This window comes from Nannobrachium achirus (assembly GCF_963921795.1).
Source record: "Nannobrachium achirus genome assembly, chromosome: 6".
Taxonomy (NCBI): Eukaryota; Metazoa; Chordata; class Actinopteri; order Myctophiformes; family Myctophidae; genus Nannobrachium; species Nannobrachium achirus.
Genome location: NC_137815.1, coordinates 41,333,336 through 41,357,120, shown reverse-complemented (window position 1 = coordinate 41,357,120; position 23,785 = coordinate 41,333,336). Strand labels below are relative to the sequence as shown.

The 23,785-nt window shown below is 42.2% G+C and overlaps 3 protein-coding genes across 3 annotated transcripts in view; 1 reads left to right on the top strand and 2 right to left on the bottom strand.

Annotated features, from left to right (window-relative positions):
* col2a1b (collagen, type II, alpha 1b) overlaps nt 1–8,212 on the top strand; it is a 73,745-nt gene extending 65,533 nt beyond the window's left edge. Inside the window, exons 44-54 of the mRNA XM_080727681.1 lie at nt 1,153–1,260; nt 1,875–1,928; nt 2,876–2,983; nt 3,448–3,501; nt 3,758–3,865; nt 4,076–4,129; nt 4,402–4,509; nt 4,731–5,019; nt 5,754–5,941; nt 6,239–6,481; nt 7,392–8,212. Of these exons, the coding sequence (XP_080583807.1) occupies nt 1,153–1,260; nt 1,875–1,928; nt 2,876–2,983; nt 3,448–3,501; nt 3,758–3,865; nt 4,076–4,129; nt 4,402–4,509; nt 4,731–5,019; nt 5,754–5,941; nt 6,239–6,481; nt 7,392–7,538 (1,461 nt within the window). The 3' untranslated portion in view covers nt 7,539–8,212. The remainder of the gene's footprint in view (nt 1–1,152; nt 1,261–1,874; nt 1,929–2,875; nt 2,984–3,447; nt 3,502–3,757; nt 3,866–4,075; nt 4,130–4,401; nt 4,510–4,730; nt 5,020–5,753; nt 5,942–6,238; nt 6,482–7,391) is intronic.
* Nucleotides 8,213–13,367: 5,155 nt separating this feature from the next.
* On the bottom strand, nt 13,368–14,228 carry LOC308287114 (leucine-rich repeat-containing protein 3-like; the record flags this gene model as incomplete). The annotated part of the gene is made up of 1 exon (XM_080728234.1): nt 13,368–14,228. The coding sequence occupies one exon, from the start codon at nt 14,226–14,228 to the stop codon at nt 13,368–13,370; it is 861 nt and encodes a 286-aa protein (XP_080584360.1).
* A 6,327-nt stretch (nt 14,229–20,555) lies between these two features.
* The window catches only part of myg1 (myg1 exonuclease), a 29,365-nt gene continuing 26,135 nt past the window's right edge, over nt 20,556–23,785 (bottom strand). Inside the window, exon 7 of the mRNA XM_080727682.1 lies at nt 20,556–20,986. Within this exon, the coding sequence (XP_080583808.1) occupies nt 20,797–20,986 (190 nt within the window). The 3' untranslated portion in view covers nt 20,556–20,796. The remainder of the gene's footprint in view (nt 20,987–23,785) is intronic.

Here is a 23,785-nt window from a genome sequence, read left to right as displayed (position 1 = left end):
CCACACGTCTCATCACTTTGAAGGCTGTATATTCAGTTCACATACGGTATGATCTTTAGTCGCTGACAGGAATGTCTACAGTTCACTGGGATGCCAAAGTGACCCCAGATACCGTAGAGATGCATAGAAAGGGATACCAGATTATGATAATTTGACTGTGCTGTTACTGCATATTGATGATGGTCAGATTACGTTATCGTCGCGCCCATTACAAAAGGTAATGCCTGAATGCCTAATCTATGGTTTGTCTCACGACCTTGTAGCCTGCTGGACAGTGTGTCACATCGATAATGACTACTTCAGGCAAGCAACACTGTTGTGCGTCAAAGTATAAATTATGCTCAAGTTTTTTAAGTATCTAATGTCATGCTCCAGACTAGAGTAAACCAGTGTAGAATTCAGGCTCTGGAAAACATATGGTCCCATCTGATTTATTCAGTGATACCCTCAATACATGGTTGAACCCCGACATCACTTCCCTATCCTTTCTCCTCTATATTTGAAATTGCTGGCTCGTAGTAATGCAATGACTTCATCACGTTTTTTTGGAGCTGTGTGGAACACAAGCTCCCCTATACGTGGCCGTGTGTGTAGGTATGTGGGTGGGTATGTGGGTATGTGGGTGGGTGGGTGGGTCTGTATGTAGCCTGTATGTAGTAACCCTGGGTGACCAGAGAGGTGCTGTTGAGTCTAGCCTGCCCTGAGCATCAACTGCAATACACACACACACACACACACACACACACACACACACACACACACACACACACACACACAGCTCCACTTCGAACAGAGGTTCGATTTTTGACAGGTGCAATAGCATATATACAATACATATTGTGCAACATATGAAAATATGCTGAACCATACCGTATTTTGAATGCACAAAGTGCCAATTAAGCAATTGTATTCTATATGCATAATTCATTCATTCATTCTCTCTCTTTGACAGAATATACATTTGGTTTCTTTGTGTAATTTATGACTTATTTAACTAAATACAACGCAGAAATCCTTTTAACAGTTATTCCCTGTGTTGTTGCTTTTATTGAATTATTCATGTCTGTGGAGTAAATAAAGTATTACGTGATATAAAGAAAGAGAACCCTCTGGCTTCCCTGTAAGCAACCTCTTCCTCTCCGTGTGTTTCAGGGTGAGCCTGGTAAGCAGGGATCTCCCGGTGGGAGTGGAGACCGCGGACCGCCCGGACCCGTTGGACCCCCTGGATTGACTGGACCTGCTGGAGAGTCTGGCAGAGAGGTGCGGGACCAGCAGCACAGCATGCATGTTCTCTGTGCCTCTCATCTATTATTTAGTCTGAGGAATCCTAAGCCCCTTCTTTCAGCCCACATCAAGCTGATTAAAAAGCTACATGCTGCTATCCACCAGAAATATTCCTGTGTGACACATCTTGCTGCTATCTTGGGCTCGGGAGGGACTGGAGGTTCCTCTTCAGATATAGGAGCAAGACGGAATTGTGATTCAGTCCACAAGTGTGTTGTCGGATTGCTGCAAACTCACTATATTCACGTGTCGTGGAATTCTGTATAGATTCAGAATCAGAATCAATTTCACCTGTGCCATCATGACATCTTAACTTTATGACATTCAGATGGTCAGAATGATAATTATGTTCATAGAACAAAGTTAACATATTAACAATATAACAACGATATAAGGTATAATTCTACCATAATTCTTCCTCACGTGCAACAATTTCTCTATATGCTTGTATAGCTTTTTCCTAATGAACTTCATGTAAGCTGCATTAGAGTTCAGTTATTCGCTGGCTTCCTGAAAGGCCACTTCTTAAAGGGCAACATGCATGATTTTGTTAAGAGAAGCTATTAACATGTAATATTATGTCTTGGCAGGGCAACCCTGGATCTGATGGACCCCCAGGAAGAGACGGCGCCGCTGGAATTAAGGTGTGAACTCTTTCACGCGTTGTCCGAATTAATTTCTTATTGCTTCAGAATTAATTGGGCCTTGAGGACATAATTCAGTATTCTCCACTGTTAGTGCACTGTGCAGTATAACTGTGGCTATGACTGTATAATTTATAGGGCTGGGACTCGACTTAAGTTTTTAATCCAACTAATTAGAGGCTTTGTAATGAATTTATCGAAATTAATCGCATGTTTAATCGCATATAAATATTTGACCTGAGAAGCAAATTTATTTCAATTAAAACACATTTTGGTATACGAGAAATTTCCCACTGGGCCGAGCAAATAAGCGGTCTGATCGGCAGCTTCTCCCATTGCACTGGGGTTTGTTTAGGGTCCAAATGCGATTAAAATGCGTACAATGTGTAGATTTTCTGTTATTAATTAATCTAAATTAATCAGTTTAAGTCCCAGCCCTAATAATTTATTTATGTTTATTACAGTTCTATGTTGTATAGGCTACTAATTACAACATGATACCGAGCAGAGATGTTATCAACAGTTTTGGGCGGAGACCTTGTATGTACAAAACCGTTACTGTTCAGGAAATAGGAAAGAAATCTCTGTTAGAAATAGATCCAGTGTAGTTATTATTTAGTCACAAAACCCACAGATTTAAGCATTTTCAGGTTATTCCAAAACATTGAAATAGACTCGCTGTGAGCTTGTAGATGGGCTATTCTTCTTTTTTTTTAAACTAGTTGACTAGTTTTTAAAAAACAAGTTAATATATTGATTATGCCCAACAAGGTTTCTGCCCAACAGCGCCATATCTTTGAAGCTGTGGGTGAATCTACCAGTAGTGTATTGATGTCTAGTTGCATAGACTGCTTAGTAATCTGGAAGATGTATCATTGATGATGTTTTTGGTTGGGAAATCTGTTTGTTCATGCCTGACATCCTGTGTTGCGTTCTGTATGTTCCAGGGTGACCGTGGTAACACAGGACCTGTTGGTGCTCCAGGCGCTCCAGGTGCTTCTGGCGCTCCCGGCCCTGTCGGACCCACAGGCAAACAGGGAGACAGAGGAGAGGCTGTGAGTACTAATGCTTCGTCATGGTTTTATGTTTTATTAAAGCAGCTGATGATTATTTGAACCAATCTGTATGATAGAGTATGTTAATACGACATAACTGGTAATATCCGTACTGGTTGGAAGGTGAGACATTTAGACCCTGGTGTTAGGTAGGAGAGTGGTCGACAAGTAGCCCTGCCTGAATCTCATAAGCTCCATATCTCCAATGGCAACATGGGGATTCCATCTTCCATCTCTGGGTTCAGGTCACTGGTGTTAAGTTGCCATCGGGAGAGGACATGAAACTTATAGATTGCAGGTTGCCATCGGGAGAGGACATGAAACGTACAGATTGCAGCTTTAACTTCAGTACAGAGTCACATTGGCTGGATTTCTCTAAATACATCTTTGTCAGAATATCTTTTCCTCTGTATATTTCAGTCTTATAATTTGATTTCATAACCGTGTGTTTCTGTTTTTCCTAGGGTGCCCAAGGCCCATCTGGACCATCCGGACCTGCCGGAGCAAGAGGAATGGCTGTATGTGTTTCTCTGAATGAATACACTTTGAACACATTACACACACACACACACACACACACACACACACACACACACACACACACACACACACACACACACACACACACACACACACACACACACACACAATTTCCTTATAGCTAAAGTTTAGGGAGAGAAATGTGGACTGCACAACCCAAGTGATGTCCTTCATCTGCAGCAGAAGTGACATTATGAGTATTTACTAACAACTTTGCTGTGCACTGCATTTCAGGGACCCCAAGGACCCCGTGGTGACAAGGGTGAGGCTGGAGAGGGTGGCGAGAGAGGACAGAAGGGACACAGAGGTTTCACCGGTCTGCAGGGTCTACCTGGACCTCCCGTAAGTACTCTGGACCTGCTGTATTATTACACAGAACTGACCATCAACCAGCAAAAGATGAATTAGCCTATCTCAGCAACAAAGTGTATTTTTAAATATTATGTCAATTATAACAATATATTCATTGTGTTGTGGTTAGTTACTGTAGTAGTCATGTATGTTCAGAATTTCATCATCATCATCATCATGCTTTACTGTATGTTTCTGTAGGGTCAAGCTGGTGACCAGGGTGCTACTGGACCTGCTGGACCTAACGGAGCAAGAGTGAGTACAGACAGATTCATAAGATATATAAGAATATATGTAATATTTCAGTAGTACTGCTGAGTAGTTTACCTCTTAATGTTAAGTAACATAGATCTTAGATGTGAACTCAACAGTGATTCACAAGAAGACGTTCTCTTATTACTGCTAAAGATGATGAACACTGATCTAAAATTAACTATTAATTCTCTCCTGTAATTAAGATTTTCACACCTGACAATAATTGTTGAGAGTTTAATGAATCTTCTGTGGTTCGTTGTATGTGTACCTAGGGACCACCTGGACCTGTTGGGCCCGCTGGAAAGGACGGTTCCAATGGTCTGCCCGGACCCATCGGACCCCCTGGACCTCGTGGTCGCTCTGGAGAATCTGGTCCTGCTGTGAGTGCTGTCAAATTCATCTTGTAACTCAGAAATTAAAAATGTCCATTAGCCACTTTGTACTGTTTCCCTAGACTCAATCACATTTGGATTATACATAATAGTGAACATTGCTGTAGCCCTTCTCTCATAACAGTGACACATTGATCCACACGTATTAGCTGTGTGTACCATGCCTGTGTGTATAACCCTCCCGTCGTCCTTGTGCTTCCTCCTCACAGGGTCCCCCTGGAAACGCTGGTCCCCCAGGTCCCCCCGGACCTCCTGGCCCTGGCATCGACATGTCTGCTTTCGCTGGCCTGTCACAGCACGAGAAGGGCCCCGATCCTCTCAGGTACATGAGGGCCGACCAGGCCTCTGGAAACCTCCGCACGCACGACGCTGAGGTGGACGCCACTCTCAAGTCCCTCAACAACCAGATCGAGAACATCCGCAGCCCAGAGGGATCCAAGAAGAACCCCGCCCGCACCTGCAGAGACCTCAAGCTCTGCCACCCTGACTGGAAGAGCGGTGAGTGACAGTGGGCATAATTGGTTAGATGGGGGTTGGATGATGAGCTGACAGCGTGGGTTGGCAATAGAAAGTTGGGTGCAGTCAGGATCTGCGTTAAGGAATATACTACGCTAATGACTTTTTTCCTATGAATTACTCACCCTAGTTTTAGTTTTTGTCACACTCGTTCATGGTGAATGAAATGAAAACTAAGAAATTACTTGAGGAATTGAAGAACATAGTGGTACGAGATTGACAACAGCACAACAACTAAAGATCTGTTTATAAACTCCAACACAACTCTCACAGTACAACCCAAGTGTCCTGTATCCAGTCCTAACACCAGTAATTACTACAGTTCACAAGCTCACCCAGATGCTCTCCTCATTTATGCGTGAAACTGTTTATCACAGAAGTGTTTCATTTCATAATGTGAAAAATAATTATCCGTGAATTCAAGGCTTAACTGGGAGTTGTCATAGTGTGGCTGCAAGAACAGGCATAACTTGTCTGATTCAATAATACTTGAGATATCAAGTCAACTTTGATTACTGGCTTAATGCTATTTGTGCAAGTATGGAGCATATGGGATTGTATCACAATATTGTCTTCACCAATAGAATAATAAATGTCACTATCGTATATAGAGTAGACAGACCCTTTCATAAAGGTCTAGTCACCCGCAGAGCCATGCCGTAAAAAGGTCTAATCCACCCAGAAGCTGATCCCATGTGCTTGCTTTGCGTCCGTAGGAGAGTATTGGATCGATCCTAACCAGGGTTGCACCATTGACGCAATCAAGGTCTTCTGTAACATGGAGACTGGAGAGTCATGTGTCTACCCCAAGCCTTCCGGCATCCCACGCAAGAACTGGTGGTCCAGCAAGAGCAAGGACCGCAAACACATCTGGTTCGGAGAGACAATGAATGGAGGATTCCACGTGAGTCATGCTACAATTTTCTCCATTTTCCATATGAACTAAGCTGGCATTAAACTAGCATTCCCACCTTGTTCTTGGTAATGTGATTTATATAGTCATATATTATATATACTTCATAGTCAGTATTGTGGTCAGTATCAATCAATATTCAATCATTCTGTAGATCAGAAAGTATCAAAGTAACTTGTATGTTTATTTTCAAATTGTGTCCCTTTTAAATTAATCTAAACCAAATGGACACAAACAAATTAGCATCACGTCATTGACCAATATATAATCCCTGTTTCATCCCTGTAGTTCAGCTATGGCGATGACAGCCTGGCGCCCAACACTGCTGCCATCCAGATGACCTTCCTGAGACTGCTCTCCACAGAGGCTTCTCAGAACCTCACCTACCACTGCAAGAACAGCGTGGCTTACATGGACGCGTCAGCGGGCAACCTGAAGAAGGCCGTACTACTGCAGGGCTCCAACGATGTGGAGATCAGAGCAGAGGGCAACAGCCGCTTCACGTACAGCGTCATGGAGGACGGTTGCACGGTGAGCTTGGCACGCAGACAGACACAGAGACATTCCTGTAACCTAACACATGATAGGACAGCACAACAGCGCTATCCTCGCAACAGCCAGACTCTCCCAGGGGAGCGTCTGGGACCCGTACATAGACAACTCATTACGATGACATAGTTACTCACTTTGACTGACAGGTCCAGTCAGTAGCCATCAAATCATCATCGGCAGAACAGCAAATACGTATTTTCCAGACAGAAATTCCCAAAGTGCAAACTGTTGTTCTTTTTTAAGTTATGAGATGCAGATGATTTCAGATAAAACTTCGCTTAATGCAGCTTTTATTTTGAGTATGGGGACCGCAATGTTTGTTTACAAAATGTGAGAGGTACAGCAGCCGCTCGACCAATCAGGAGCGGTGTGAAGTGGGTTGCTCCAAATGCAGCCATTTGATTGGAAATTAGAAAATAATTTCTCGTAATGAGACTCTATGGGAGGGACCCCAGACCGAGAAAGGAAGCACAACAGCACACCAGCACACCAAAGTACTGGAAAATACATGCACTTTGTAACGCTGCTGTTTTTTCTTCTCTGATTCTTTCAGGGTCTTTTTCAGTATTGGATTGTATCAATTACAGCGTGTCTCCATTTGTGCAGTGTGTTTTGAGCTAATGAATTCCTTTAAAACAAGAACAAGATCACTTGCACACGCTGCATGTGAGGCTAACAACACCATGCTTCCAAAAGGCCAAACATGTTTCCTGTTTGCCTGTACTTGTTCCTTGTTCCTAGATTGTTTATACAGTGTGCAAAAACAGCCCACCCAACGCAACACAAAGAAAGAAAAACAACTCTGATTAGTTTTCATAATCGATTAGTTTAACTAACTGTTGCACTCCTAATCTTAACACTCTCTCTCCTCTTCTCTCTCCCTCTATAGAGACACACAGGACAGTGGGGAAAGACAGTAATCGAGTACAGATCACAGAAGACATCCCGTCTTCCCATTGTAGACATTGCCCCCATGGATATCGGTGGATCAGACCAGGAGTTCGGTGTCGACGTAGGCGCTGTCTGCTTCTTGTAAAGAAACGAGGAATCGAGAGATAAAAAAAACGAAGCGGAAATACAATAAAGAATAATTACGAGAAGAAAAAAAATGATGAAATGAGAGAGGAACACACTTCCAAAAACAAAAAGCGGAAGAGAGAAAGAGAGAAAAAAGAAAGATCAAGACACTTTAAAAAAAAAATGGGACTTTTTTTTTCTAAGTAAAAAAGTGCTTTTCCAAGTCGTACTCCTAGGATATCTGCACTGAACGGCACCAGCAATTTGTCATCTGTGATTCGTCCAGAGTTGCCTCCAATCACATCATCTCCTAAGGACATCCAGCATCTCCCAGAATCCCCCACCCTGGGAGAACCCACAAACCCAGCCCCCCCCTCACTCCCCCCTCCCCTTCCAAATAAAGAAGGAGGCGTGGTGAGGAGCATAAGGGAACACACCAGGGAACAAGAGCGAGGAAGAGAGAAAGAAAGTTGCGTTGGTGTTATTTATTTATTGTTTAGGTTTGCATCCCAGGTGTGTCAAAGCTGAGTGTGTTACCAAGTTAAAAAGCCCACTCGTATTATAGAAAAAAGACCCTTATCCTCCAACTTCCATGCTTTCCTTCTGTCCTTCCCACCCCCCCTCTCCCCATTACCATATTATCCACTAAAGAATACATATCTCTTGTTGAAACCAAAAATCTACAGTAGCTGTAAGTTAGTAAGTGCAGGTGATCCTATTTCTACCACCCCAGTGTGTATCAGAAAGTTACTGTGTATTATAATAAAGGTCAATGGTGCTATTGTTGTAAAACAGTCTGTATTTTTTAACAACCGGATACTGATATGTAGTGACATGTATATATGTATATATATGTATATGTGTGTATACATATATATACAGTTCTCAGAGAGTACATTTCACACTGGGATTTTGTATTTCAGTGTGATGAATGTGTCCCGCCCGTCCCCCCCCCACCCCGCCCGTCCCCTGCCCAGCGCTCCCCGCCTTGCCCCGCCCTGCGCCCCGCCCTTGTGCTTCAATGCCTACACATGAACACTAAAAAAAATGTGTCCAATTTGGAACGAGTCCTGAATTGAATTTTCTTTTTTGTTTTATGTTCAGATTTTAGTTTTGTTTTGTTTATTTGTTTAGATATTCTAAAGCTACCTCACACACCCAAAAAAAAGCAACTACATAAGATAAGCCCCCACCCAACCGCCCCGAAACTCAGTTTACAAACCCAGCTTGGGCAAATATGTCGTTGTGAGAAACTTGATCGTGAAAGTCCAGCCTCTGCTGCGCCCCCATCCCATCTCACCCACCCCATCCCGCCCCTCTGCTATCACCGGCTTTGACCCCATCCCACTTCACTTCCTCCTATCCAACACCCTAGTTGTGCCCTCACACAGGATGTGCCCTCTGCCCTGGCACCCACACACACACACACTCGCACGTGTGTCTAATGGAAGTTGCCTGCTGTAAGGCTGAACTGCCCACTGAGATGTGATGTCACCACACTATGCCTTACTCCCTTACAAGCCAGGAAGCCGCCACTTGCCAGGGCAGAGCGTCTACTCATGTGAGGTTGTGTATATTTTTTTATTATTAATAATAGTATTATTATTAATAATAATAGCATTATTATTATGATGATGATGATGATGATCATGACTTTGTTTTTGTTACGGTTTTGATTAATGTAAATTGGAAATAAAAGACAAAAACAAGTAACAGACTGACGTCGCTTTTATTTTTATTTTATTTCTTTTTTTTTTTTAAGTTATGTATTCACCAAGCTGTAAACAAACTATTTAGTAAACTTCACTTTTTCTATCAAATTCCTAAAAGTCATCTGCGACATTTGGAGACGCCCCGCGTCAGTGTGGTTGCCAGATACAATTCCAGGGGGAGAAAACAGCTCAGAACTCAAACAGAGGCAGTGAAGAGATTGATGACATTGGGGCCATTTTGTTTTTGCCTTGTTTGTTGTTGAGCAAGAAACCATTAAGTTGAATAAGGTGGAAAATAGTTCATATCATGTATTTTTTTTATTTTATTTTTTTTATTATGTAAAATAGTTTTTCAATTATTTCAGTTAGTGCAACGCATGGTAGAGTAGAAATGGGAATCACTGCAGACCATTATCAACACATTCTGTGATCTGATTGTGTCACCTTGTACTTATTTTCTCTTTTCATTTTCATTTTCTTGCCTGACCTTTCACCTTAGCAATAAAAGGTTGAAGCATTTCTATGCACAAAACAGAGCCATGTTTGTTTTATTTTTTGTACTCCACTTCCCTCCCCAATTGTTTTGTTTTTCTTTCTTTTTTTTAATAGTTCATTTATTATTTAATGTATTGGTTTCCAAATCTATGATGTAAGAACAAATATTGACATACAAACAAGAGAGAAAACTGATCGACAGGACAAAATACATCACCAATAAAAAATACTTTATAAAAAACTACACACAGGACATGTTTGGTTCTTCTTGTATTTTGGGTCACTGGCTTGCCCACAGCCTGGGCTAAGGTATACAGCAGACAAAATGTATTGTGCCAGGGACCCCCGTACAAGATTTGTGTTTCTCCAAAGATTATTCCAAAACATTCATACTTTTTTCAAGCCTTTTTGAAAATAGCTGAACTACAAGCTCAAGCAACTATCTGCCATTCATTTTTCCCAAGAGATTTACAAAAGTATTTATATAAATTATTCTAAAGCCTAGAATCAAGACATCCTGGATCCTGGTGAATCATGACCATAAAACCTTTGATTCTGTGAAAAGAAAACAATTCAAACCGCTAAACAAGCTATTGTTAAGCTATTTATTAAATGTAGTATATCATAGAAATTAAATGTTCAGATTTTTCGTTTTCCTTTTTTTCCCCACAGAATCAACGGTCTAATGATTCACAAGGATCCTGGATGGCTTGATTCTAGGCTTAAACTATATAAATAAATAACTATTTTTGGAAATCTCTGGGAAAAATGAATGGCCTAATTCTTAGGGTTAAAGTGGTTAAACTGATTTAGCGGTCCTCACATTGAGAACCACTGATCTACAGAACATCCTATGACTAAAGCCCAATTTACACAGTGTATAGTAGACAGTGTCAGTTGCTGAAAAGAATAGATTTTCAGGCTAACAACATGTCCTATCAGTTCTTGTCACTGTCACGCGACTGAGAATAAATTAAGCCGAAGATCACCTTAAGGCAAAGAAATATCTAGAAAACTGAACCCTTATCATGTTAATTACAGATTCGTGGCTTGCAAAACACTGATAACATTGAACGAATATTCTACTTAAGTTGCAGATCATGTAAAGCTACATCAATGCTTCATGGGATTATGGACAGAGTCTAATTTATTCCAACATCAAGGCCCATGTTGTTAGTTGTTAAACATAATTTACCATAGCTGATCAGGGAGCATCCTTTTAATCATCAATTCCGTCCTTGTATTCAATTTGAGTTCTAAATCACAGCTTGCCTCTTGATTTACAGTATGCCTATAATCCATCGTACAAAGCCAGAAATAGCAGTTCTCACAATGTGAGGGCTTGCAGATCTGCTATTTTACATACTACACTACATAATTTTACTCTGCCTGCCACAACAGTCCCCACAGACCACACTTAAAACAATACAGTTTATGTAAAGCACTCTCAAAGATTCCATTCAACTACATAACTGTCCAACTACATGTCCCATTTATGGGATGAAGACTGTACTGTATAGTCTGATGCAAAACCACAACCGGCATTAGAGTTACTGAGAGAATTATTCTTGTTGTCATTCTGTGCCCTATATACACACACACACACACACAGACACACACACACACACACACACACACACACACACACACACACACACACACACACACACACACACAATGATTGGGGACATTGCACACGCACGCACGCACGCACACTCACACACACACACACACACACACACACACACACACACACACACACACACACACACACACACACACACACACACACACACACACACACACACTACTTCTAACTAACATCATTGGCGGCCTGGCGGGTAACCAACATCTGACTGCTTTCTGTAACAATCATGAAGGACTGCAATAGTTTTAAACTTATATAATTGAAAACTGTTAAAGTGAATTGATTGTCTGTGGTCACATTTTTCTCTTGCACTGCCGGAGGCAATCATCTTGATTAGGAAGGTGCCATGTGCTGTGGAGGAGAGGGGGGTTTGTCTTAGCCCGGTAAACCATCTTGGTCACGTGAATTCACATCATGATCATGTCTGCACTAAGGGCCCTGTTGATTGAAAGATGCCGATTGGCTCTTCCACTTTTTGGTTTATGCCAAACGTCCAGCCAGACTGGTCTGCAGAAGAGACGATAAAGTGAACTCACGTGACCGGGAGCGTTTACCAGCCGAGGCTTCTCTGTGCTTTATGAGCAAATTGTCATTGAGTTATTACAAGTTGTATTTGAGTTTAGTCGTAAAACATCTTTGAGAGTGTTTGGATCACTTAATATAGGGGATGGTGTAGAAACCTAATTGTTGCTAATTTGATTCTGTGCCTTGTGGTAATGTAGGCTCCATTCCTATAAAAGGGAGGCTGCAGATATAAAGAATCTGTTTGACTCAGGTTGGAACGCAGCAGGTAACTGCCAGGGGACCTTCATGGAAGGGTACTGTATAGCCTGCTATAGTTCTTAACCGTTAGGGTTTCCATAGTTTTTGTTAAGTTATTATGTTTTGTCCTGGCCAGCACTGTATGTACTAGTGCACTGTTGGTGCTCCTTTTGAGAGCAAGATTTCTGGAGCCTTGGCTGATCGAGCAACCTCACAGTTATTATATTTGTCTTGTTCTCAGTGTGGATTATGAGAATACAATAATTAACAGTCAGTGTTAGGAAATGCTGAAACAGACAATCATTTGCACACAACAGCTGGAGCAAAGTGGCCTGACATGGACATACGTACTCGAGAGATGAATTCAAATCTAAAGTAACTGCGAAGCTCTCTCAGGGAAGAGGGCCATATTAATCTAAGGTCTAACAACCAGCATCTTAATAATTCAACCATTTCTAAATCTGGTGTTCATTTCTCTACGTGGGAGACACCCGGTACAGTATATACGTACACCAAGCTGTCATGCCCTCCATTCAGTCTGATTGCTGGTGCTTGGTGACAAGATGGCTCACTTCCTTCTCCTGCTGATATGCTCAGACTTCCTGAGAGTACATTTAGATGAATGGTTGTCTGCTGGTTGTCTACCCTCAGATAAATAGCATTGATTTGAGTGTTCATTTAACTTCAATTAATATAGACTACAAAGGCTGTTGATAATTACTAGGAATTAACATATACTGCATTGTACGAACACACACATACAGTACAATGACACACTTAAAACGACACGCACAATCTCCCTCTTGACCTGACAGAAACACACTGAATATTGCATTTCAAGTGTTCATTATAGGTCAGAGGGTTTAGACAGACATAATTAAAGCTAATGGAAGATAAAACAGACAGCATGGACCGTGATGAAAAGAGGGCTTGGGGGAACACAAGGTGCAGACTTGAAAGGAAATATTTTTTTTTACCCCTACATCCCCTACATTCTCTTTCATGTGTTTTTCTTTTTCATGTCTCTCATGTACAATTGTAGGAGAGGGGGGAAAAACACATTTCAATATCTGGAAATAAAAATATATTAAAATCAAAAATGAAATATTTCAATATGGAATGCAACAGTTGGGCATATCTCAGCAGTGCCTCGTTGTCCAATCTGACTCCCTGCCAAACAAGAGGGTCTTTGAAGTGGACCAGTCAGTCCACACAGATTCACAGTGACGGCTCAGAAGCCAGTGCTGAGCGTGTCCGTCTCCGTAGGTGACTTGCGCGGGCTGGGCAAACTCTTCAGGTACTCCAGATGCCTGCGGGCCTCTGCCTGGTTCTGCCTCACATAGTACACCACATAAACGATCACCATGAAGAACCACACGAACATGGTCACCAGCATGGCCACGTCAGTGGTCTTCCGCTGCAGGCTGCAGAAGTTCACCCCAGAGTCCAGCAGCCTGACCAGCGGCTGTCCCTTGTGCTCCCCCAGGGAGGCCGGGTCCTCCCACCTGCTCCCCTCGCCGGGGGCGTGCACGGAGCTCTCGCACACGATGCCGTTCACCGTCTCAGGCTCCAGGTAGAGCGTCTCCATCAGCTCCTGCAGGGCACAGTCGCAGTGCCACGGGTTGTGGTAGAGGCGCATCTTGGCGCGGGTGCTCACGATTGTCCCGAACTCCTCCCTGCTGGCCCGCCTCAGCTGGTTGTGCGAGAGATCCAGAAGGCGGAGCTCAGAGCCCAGGTGGCGCAGGGCGCCCGACGCCAGCGAGTCGATGCGGTTGTGGGAGAGGTACAGGTCGCGCAGGTGGACCAGCTCCCGGAAGGCGCCCTCCGGGATGTTGCGGATGTAGTTGCGCTCCAGGTGCAGGGACACGGTCTCCGGGGGGATGCCCTCGGGGATCTCCCGCAGCCCGGCGTCGTAGCACAGCACCGTGTTCGTTTCCCAGGAGCAGTGGCAGCTGTCGGGGCACTGGGGGCACACCTGGCCCCACAGGGCCGAGAACAACAGCATAGCGCAGAGCCGTGAGTGGAGGTCCGCTCCTCTTCCCTTCTTCCGTCCCCTGCTGACATGTCTCTCCTCACACCAGCCAGTGTCCATCGCTGCACCATAGCCCCCTGACACACACTGCCAGGCCCTGTCCAGACACCCTCTGTCTGCTGTATGTGATGCTACCGGAGCCTGGGAGGGTGGATGAAGGAGCATGGTTAGTGTCTGAAAGGGCAGACTCTCTCCCTCTCTCTCTTGTACACGCACACTACATCACGCCCAAACACGCCCATCACACACACACACCAAAAAGACCCCCCCCCCCCAGCATGTCCTCATCAGAGCCACCTGAAAGAGTCATCAGCTGGGCGAAGCTAAAAAAAGCTCTTTTCCCTCTGTGGGACCAGAAAATACTCCCTCCCCCCTTTCCTCTTTCCCTTGAACACTGACAGGGGGAGACATGTTTTCCATAGGAGACAAACAACAAGGTCAGTGGGTAAGGAGGTGGAAAATGAAATGAGATTAAGCTGATTTATCTGATAAAGCCACTGATGACCAGCCAGAGGCAGGAGGTTACAGCTGGTCAACAGATTCTCAGTAAGAAATCATAAGACATTACAGTGACACCATATCAGACTAATATGTGGCTTATCACATGATCTCACAAAATAATTGAGGTGCCGCTGCTCACAACAGCCCATAGAACAGTATAACATAAAGTCTGGGGTAGAAACTAATTAAATAAACTGGGCGTGCCCGGCAGCAATAATCAATCGATAAGGCCGAGTGGTGCTCGCTTGCTACACTATCACAGACAAGAACATCAATCGTGCCTGCCTGTGTCCCATAGTGTCGATAAGCAACGCGGCTGGAATACAGCTACACACACACACACACACGCACACACGCGCGCGCACACACACACACACACACACACACACACACACACACACACACACACACACACACACACACACACACACACAGTATATAGGCCTATCAGCTGTGGCTTTTTGCTGTTTTGAGAGAACTGGGACAATTCTTTCCGAACCTTTCAATTTTACAGGGAGGACAGTATGGGGTCTATTCAAATGTTAACCTCCTTCAAAAAGAAATCTCTGTGCACATTGAGAATTTGATTTGATTTCAAGACCGTTTGCTTAAATGTCATGCACTTTCTTTCTGCCGTCTGTCAGTCAATCTAATACCATAAAAACAGACATTCTTCTCCATGTGATTTCTTCCTTCACATACTACATAGGGGACTTCAATTTGAGGCTGCAATGACCTAGATTTACTTCAATAGCCTATGGTGACTGACAGTCACTCTCTACTATCATTTCAACAAAGGCTGGCCAACAGGCTACATCAATATTCTCCCAGGCTTGAAATGTTATTAAAATGTATTGGAAGCAAATGCAAATTAGTGTATAGGCTGAAGGCTAAGCTCTATTCTTATTCATGATCGTATCTTAACCCAGCATCCCGACAAGTGTGCATATTCTATCAACTTTTAATAACAATTTAATATGTAAAATGTTTTCATCTAATTGTCAAAATAATTCAGAATCTCCCTGACACCACAACGTTCTAAATTGTGCAATTAAGGTCACTTAGAGAAAATGATGTCAGTACAGTGTATTAAATAGACATGATGGTCCATAGGCCTATTGTGATTTGTATGGCAAGGCAGCTGGCACTTTGTTGTCTCTGTGTTTTATCTACCATTAACCCTGGTTAAATCAATATTGTGAGTGTGGAGTAGATCAATCACAGACAAGAGGTTGGAGAGAGAACCATGTGAATCTCAAATCCCTCTAACAATGATCAACTGCTTGGGGCATGCAGCCGAGGCATTTCAGGAATAAATAATAGGGGTGTGTGTGTGTGTGTGTGTGTGTGTGTGTGTGTGTGTGTGTGTGTAATCCGTGCCTGTGCGTGCATGCCTGTGCGTGCATGTGTGTGCCCAGACTGCCCACCCACTGCCTGGTGTGAAGACAAAATTCACAGACTTGGTAAAAGTTCCTGGGACAAACAGGTAGACTTAAATAAATTGCATTAAACCAAATCGACATGGAAGACTTATAGCATATTAATTAGTGGGACATTGGGGACGGATACGTTTTAGTAGCCTAAATGCGACCAGACTCCTGTGTGGTCACTGACCATAGCTGGATGTTGTGGAGTCTAAAACACATGACAGACTAGTATGATTATATGTAGGCCTACTGGCCTACTCTGTACAGTAGCCTACAATGAACTGATATCCTATCTATTTAATTAGTAATTTCCTGTAATTGCATGAACACATTATTTATATATGAAGCCTGAAAGGATGACGACGTTAAAATAAATTGTTTTAGCATCTATATAAATATTACTTTTATTTTACTTTTTGGCACCTGTTATGGACCCGTTTTAAGTTGAGACGTTTAAGTTAAAATGTGAAGAAAGATAAATAAGTAGGCTACATACCTGTAAACTCCACTTGTTCTTAAATTGAGGTCCAGAGGCTTAAGGATTTTATTCAAGCTTCCTTTTTCAGGTTCGTTTGTTCCGTTTTCTGACGGAAATCGGACATGAAGTTGAATAGGCTATAAAAGAAGAGATGAGGTCCGTGGCTGCTTGGAGTCATTCTGCTGTGCTGCACATCATCCTCTGTGAACTGCTTCACACACTGAGTGTTGTCAAACACAATGACACTAGCAATGAAGATGGGGAGGGAATCTCTCTCTCTCTCTCTCTCTCTCTCTCTCTCTCTCTCTCTCTCTCTTAAAGAGACAGAGACAACTGGTTGTAGAATGTAGATGGACTGTTCTACGTGTGGGACAGTCATATCTCATATTTATGACCTACAGTCTATGATTATGACGAGCTTATGTTGTGTTCTTCCTCGTCACCATGAGGCGTTCTTCTTGCGGTGTGTGTGTGTGTGTGTGTGTGTGTGTGTGTTGGGCAAATTTAGTTAATTTATTTTTAGGGCATACAGGGTTGGGTGCATGCTGAATCCAAATACGGGTATGATGTAATGCCCTGCTCAAAAATGGCTGCTATATTGCCTCAACCATTTAAAGATGGCAGCCATCACTATGCTGAATAAGTTATGAGAAACGTCACAGCTTGTCCGTGTAGACGTGTGTACACATTTTATATTTTAATTGTTTAAGATATATACCTGCGTGTACACATGTTTACGCCCCATAGACCGTAACAATGTGTACACACAAACCTGCGTGTACACATTTTTATGGTCAATGGGTTTGCCGCTCTGACATCATGCTCTGATGTCACTGTGATGACAGGGGAACCACTCTACCAGAATGGGGTTTCTGCTCTGACATCACGCTCTGGCTTCACTGTGATGTCACACAAACAGAATCCCTTTTATGCCCATATATGGAGTTCCCTGATGTCATCAATATCAATGATGCCCTGTTAGAGAGATCCCTGTGATGCTAGGGGGAACAAATCCCTTTTATGCCCATATATGGAGCTATGGAGATCCCTGGGCCTGTGATGCCAGGGGAACCTTTTATGCCCATATATGATCCCTGATGTCCACATCACTGTGAAGCGACCTCGCCCATGAGACGTCTTACTAATATATATATAATATATATATATATATATATATATATATATATATATATATATATATATATGCACCAAATGTCATTCCTCCCAAGAGCACACAAGCTTCACCAGAACTAATAGAAATGTTTTTATTGTTGTATATATAGAGTGGTCCTCTTGTCTTATTGAACTGAATTGTAAGAAACATCAAAATCCATACTGTTATGGTATGATGTTTTCTAATAAAACTTGAACTTGAACTAAAGCAGGAAGTCTTTGAGAGACTGGATGCAGCAGATTTTTAGCAAATGTCAAAATAATGTATTGAGGAGAAAACGTTATCGCCACTTTAATTTAATTTATATGTGGACGCTGTTCTGAATTCTGCATTTGCAAACAAAATGGAAAAATAAATAAATAAAATAAATTGTGTGACTTTTGTGCCTGGACAAGTGACAAATATATTTACAAGTGCATCAAAAGTGTCAAGCCCTGTGCAATGTGTGCATGGAAACCAGTATACACTGGGACTGTTCAGATAAATGACGCAAGCCTTCCACTACAACATGGTGGTGGCTCCCTCATACAGTTCTAGATCTCTGTAATATACACTTGCAGGCGCAAACACAGATTCAAGTGGATGGCAGAGTTCACACCAACTATAAAAGAAAAAATACAATGGTGAATGATAGTTATGTCATTATACAGTAGTATTGTTCAGTGTGAATGCTGCTTTAACACTATATTTTTTGGACAATGGAAATGTCTGTCATACCCTGAATAGAGAGGGAAGACGGGAATTTGACAGTAGTCAAAACAAAAGAAAATGGTTTTAATTTCAAGCGCTGACGTTACTTGTCATCCATTTGCCTGGGGAGAGTTACACAGGTTATTGCATTAAACACAACCCAGTCATAATGACATTACTTATGTCATTTGTTCTTTGTTTCTTTTCTCTTTCTGGAAACAAAAAAGAAAACATGGAGCTTGCACAAAAAAAGAAGAAAAAAATCACTCATTGTTTTACACCTGTGATGTGACAATAAAGCTGATTCTGAGCTAAATAGAAAGAAAATAGGCAGCCGAAAGATTGTGTAAAATGGAATGGGGGGGAGGGGGGGGGGGTGTAATGCACCCATTATCATTTTATGAATACCCACATAATGAGTGGAGCAATCAAGAGATTCCACTTGATTATGAATTATTCTGATCATGCATGCTTTAGAATGTGGTGGTAGAATGGCTTGTCTGTATGGAGGAGCTGGGTGACCTTCTCATACAGGTACCGGTATCTATGCATGGTGACAGACTTCAAAGTGGGTAGCTCTAACATGCAGTCATCCAACTTCTCAAAACTAATCGGGAGAGAGAAGCCAATCTTATAGTTTATAAGCTTATAGACCCGCCATTGAAAAAAAAATCTTCTGCCTGTGACATGCCCAAAAACTATTCAGGTTGAAAGTGGTTAACACAAAATCTGCCTTCTCCTTGACCAAAGGACAGTCCATCACACCTGCATCTACAGAGGACCCTAGAGTCTCTAAACTTAATATGTTTTTACTTTTTATTCAATTAAATACCTTTTCGATTCATCAGATAATTACTTTTTTCTACATTTAAAATATTTCACCCATCATGACATGCCCAAATCATTGATGGATTATTTTATCAAATAGACTACTTTTTAATCGTTGATTAAATGAAAATCTAGTTCATACCTGTTGCACCCCTACTAGAGTCTGATTGAGGAAGAAATGACTGGACAAAACAAGGTAAGTGGGGTCTAGACTTTCAGCCGCATGGACAGTCACAATTAAGAATAAATTAGTTGATTTGTAGCTGCGGTGGGAAAAAGGGAAAAAGTGAACAATAACATTCTATATTATGTGGAATGAGAATGACAGCCTCAGAGGGAATTAAAAAGAGGATATAAGACTGACAGGTTGAAATAAATTCTAGTGCTAATTGGAAAAACCTCGACTTTCAACTATATTTTGCTTGAAGTAAATAGACTGCAGTTCCACCCCACTGCTTGCAGCCCTGCTATTTGAAAGTTGATTTCCCAGGACTAAAACTTGGCTGATTATCAATGCTTTGAACACACAAGCGAGAATGCAACCTTTCAACCATCGGTAATCAGGTGCCATTTAATTGTATAATTGATGGGGGAAACCAAATGTCCTAAAAGCAACCCAGAGGGGCAACATCTGGCTTATACTTGTGACGCATGAAAATCAAGTTAGTACCGTAAAGACAGCATTTATTCTTCTTTTAGCAAAAATACAAGCTCAGCTCACACAACACACAAGATGTGTGAGAACTTGTTGATCTATTTTGGAAAAATAAATTTAACATTATTTAAAAACCTTTCACATGTAATGACATGCCCAAAATAGGGAGGAATGTGATGAAAGTGATTAATGAATGCATGTTTTCAGAAAGAAAAGTGTCTATAAGTGTTGATCTAAAATCAGAGCTAAAATCAAATTAATCTGCAAAATAACATTCAAAGGTGTAGGAAATAAGAATTATGTTGACTGTTGTTGAATGTTGACACCCCTGCAATTGATGTTCTGGCTCTACACAGCATCTATTACACCAGGACCAGACTGAGTAAACTCTTCTCTTCTCTTTCTTGTTTTCCTCACCAGCACTCCAGCAGACCACCTTTTTCTTTTTGTTGTTGCCCAAAACATGCCTTTAATCCCTACTTTTGCCTCTTGAGGGCAGGTTTACCAGCGGCCAGGCTGACTAAACTGTTTGTGGAGGCACTTGTATACGTTAAGCAAAAAAAAAAGAAAAAAAAAAAAAAGAAATCACTGGGATTCAGCCATATCATCCAAATGTTTTTTTTATTACAGTACAAAAATTGTTGCCGATCTACAAGCTCACGACATGTAGAATTTTATATTCCCCTACATAATGAACAAGCGAAACCAACATTTTATGCTGAAGGGGAAAACACAACTTAACCAGCAGCCTTGGCTGAGAATAACAAGCCACAAACTAGCGTGGTAGCATAACATCAAACCCAACCATCCTCTTTAGAGAACTACAAATGAAAACGAGAGACGGAATTGTGTGTTGACCGTGCAGTGCGGTGTGGTCAGGCGCTGCCGTTGGCAGGGGGCTGGGCCGCAGCCTGCAGGGTTCTCCGGGCCATCTCCAGGGCTCCTTCCTGCGTCTGGTTCCCGCCAATAAAGCCACCGGCGTGGACAAAAATGCAGCCTTTGATCCCACTGAGCTTGGACAGCTCCTCGTCCCGAACGCCCCGCCACTCCTCCAGCAGGGAGAGCCTGGGACAGGGAGGAAGAGGACGACAGATGGACATACAGAGGGGACATGAGGTGATGTCACTTTTGGTCTCCTGCGTGCCAACAGATGCGCTAAGCTAGACCACAACCAACAAGAGTGACAATGTATTGCACTTGTATAACAACAACAGTTACAATGTGCTTTAGTCACTTTCAACATAAATTATTTGGTTGCATTTCAAGCAGAAAAAGCAAGTGAAAAATTTCAAAATGTCCAAAAATATAAAATATAAATGTAAAAAAGAAAACGCAAAAAATGTCAATAGTGAAAATAGCAGATCTACAAGTCTACAATGTGTTGTGTGACGGGCATTTCCAAAATTTGTAGTACAAATATAGGCCTTAAAATGCTTAAAGACATTGAGATAGTAATTAACAATGGTTATTAACAAAAGCAATACAAGTAGCATTCATTTAAAATAAGTTTAGATTAAATAACGTGTTCAAAACAATGAACCAATCACCCATGGTCTTTCAACCCACTTAAACCCCACGCTGGTCAAGAAAGATCGGCTACTGAAAGGGTCCAAGTGGAAGTACAGCGTACCACCCAAGGAAGTTTCATTGATGCTGTACACATCTGTTTATATTGCATGAAAACCAAGCAGTGGTTGGTCAAAAGTACATACAACGGAAGTCATGCCCTACAGACACATATGTCGTTACCAGGCTTTTCTGCTCGAGATGAGAAAAGTCCGGGAATGAGGTTACGTAAACCCTATATAGTACATTGACCCTAGGGGTCTGTACTTGGACCCCTCCATTTCCCCTCAATCTATCTATCAGATCTATAAGCTCACAACACAGTGCTTGTGAGCTTGAAGATCTGCTTATTTTTGTCAAATGTTTGGCCCAGATAATAGGGATGATGTGGTTATTGGTTAAGCCTTTTGAAGGGCTAAATAAATGATGTCTCCCACTTGCCATTTTCTATTCCTGTTAGCTTCTTGTTTATGCAGTCAGCCATGTACCCAAATCTCTTGCTCGTATTATTACTCTACAATTGCAGTGGTTCCCAACATGTTCTGGATATGAGCCCACAATAATATCCTGCAAGTGCACTTGCAGGTCCACTCATTTGTCCACTTAACACGGCAGCTAGTCAGAGGGGCTGCGGCTGCGCGCATTTTCAGAGGATGCTTATTTTAACGACCAATCAATCGATTGTGTTCCAGCTTGGATCAATGGAACTAATGTAGTATTTATGGTCCCATTCATCTACATCACAATGAAAACTAATTTTCCAGATTTTAAATAAAATATACTATGGGATTTCTTTAATTTATGTTATAGGCCTATTATCAACATTGTCAATTATTTGCAATTGCAATACCCTGATTGCTCCGGCCCACAGTTTGGGAATGGCTGTTCTATAGCATTGGTTTTCAACCAGTGGTCCGGGGACCACCAGTGGTCCTTGAGGGGGTTCCAGGTGGTCCCCAGCAAAATGGAGAGTTGGTATAACCAAATGGACCCTTATAGATCTTTAACTCTTGAGATCGTAAAATTAAACCAAATTATCATATATCATCGAATGGTGGTCTGTGGCTCAAATGCCAAATAAATAATGGTCCCTGACAGGAAAAAGGTTGAAAACCATTGTTCTATAGGATAACCTGGGATGGAAAGCATGACAATCAGGTAATCCCTGTTAACCTTAAAAAGAATCCACCGATCGATAGCTCCACAGTATGACAACAGAAAACGAGCGCCTGGGAAAGGTCAGGAGCACTGGTAATGAGGGGACACGTGGGAGGGGGACGGCTCTGTTGTTGTAGAAAATGATGTCAAGCCAGGAAGATCCGATTGGTGAGATGACCAATCTAAAAATAAGCTCGCAATTAGTAAATGAGCTTCTCGTTAGCGCAAACACAGAGACCTCTATTGACGGGTGCTCTCACAGCAAAACATTTAAATTAGTCCCTAATAAAAAACACTTTCACAGTCACTCGTGGAAAGGCATGTCGGCACTGAAATTAAGCCTACAATGCTGTACAGAAGTGGGCCATTGTCGGATAGATTCTGTTCTGTCTTCCTCTCCAAGAGTCACTTGTGTAAAACGTTTAAAAGGTGTTTGTTTTGAACCTTCCTTTGGCTTGCTGCTGAATCACAAGCCATGACACCGTATCTGACCTGACTGACTTCACAGATGGTCTCTTTCCGATGCTGGCCCTGTACTACTACTGTAAGTGTGTTCCAGCCAACAATATCACAGAGAGCCCAAAAAAAAAATGTGCACCTGTGCAAAGTGAGCATTGGTATCAAACACAACACACATGCATTGCATATCTCCTTGTATGGGCCGTTCTGTTAGTGACGTTAGTTATCTCCATACATGGGAGTTCCGTGCTCATACAGACACTATATACTGTAGGGACCTACGCACAAAACCAGACGTAGGAGCGGAACACACACACACACACACACACACACACACACACACACACACACACACACACACACACACACACACACACACACACACACACACACACACACACACACACACACACACACACACACACACACACACACACACACACACACACACAAGCTAGGTTTGATGTTTATTATTTTCTTTGCACCCAATGTGACCATTTACCACGTTGCTTGTTTACTAGAGTCCGGCCATACTCCTGCACTTTGCAAGTCCCTCTGGATATGGGTGTCTGCTAAATGCCTAAAAGACCAATTGTGATAGTCACAACAGTGAACCATGAGAATCAGAAACCAAGGGTAAGTATCTGGGGGTGGGGGTATCATTTCACACTTGAATTGAGC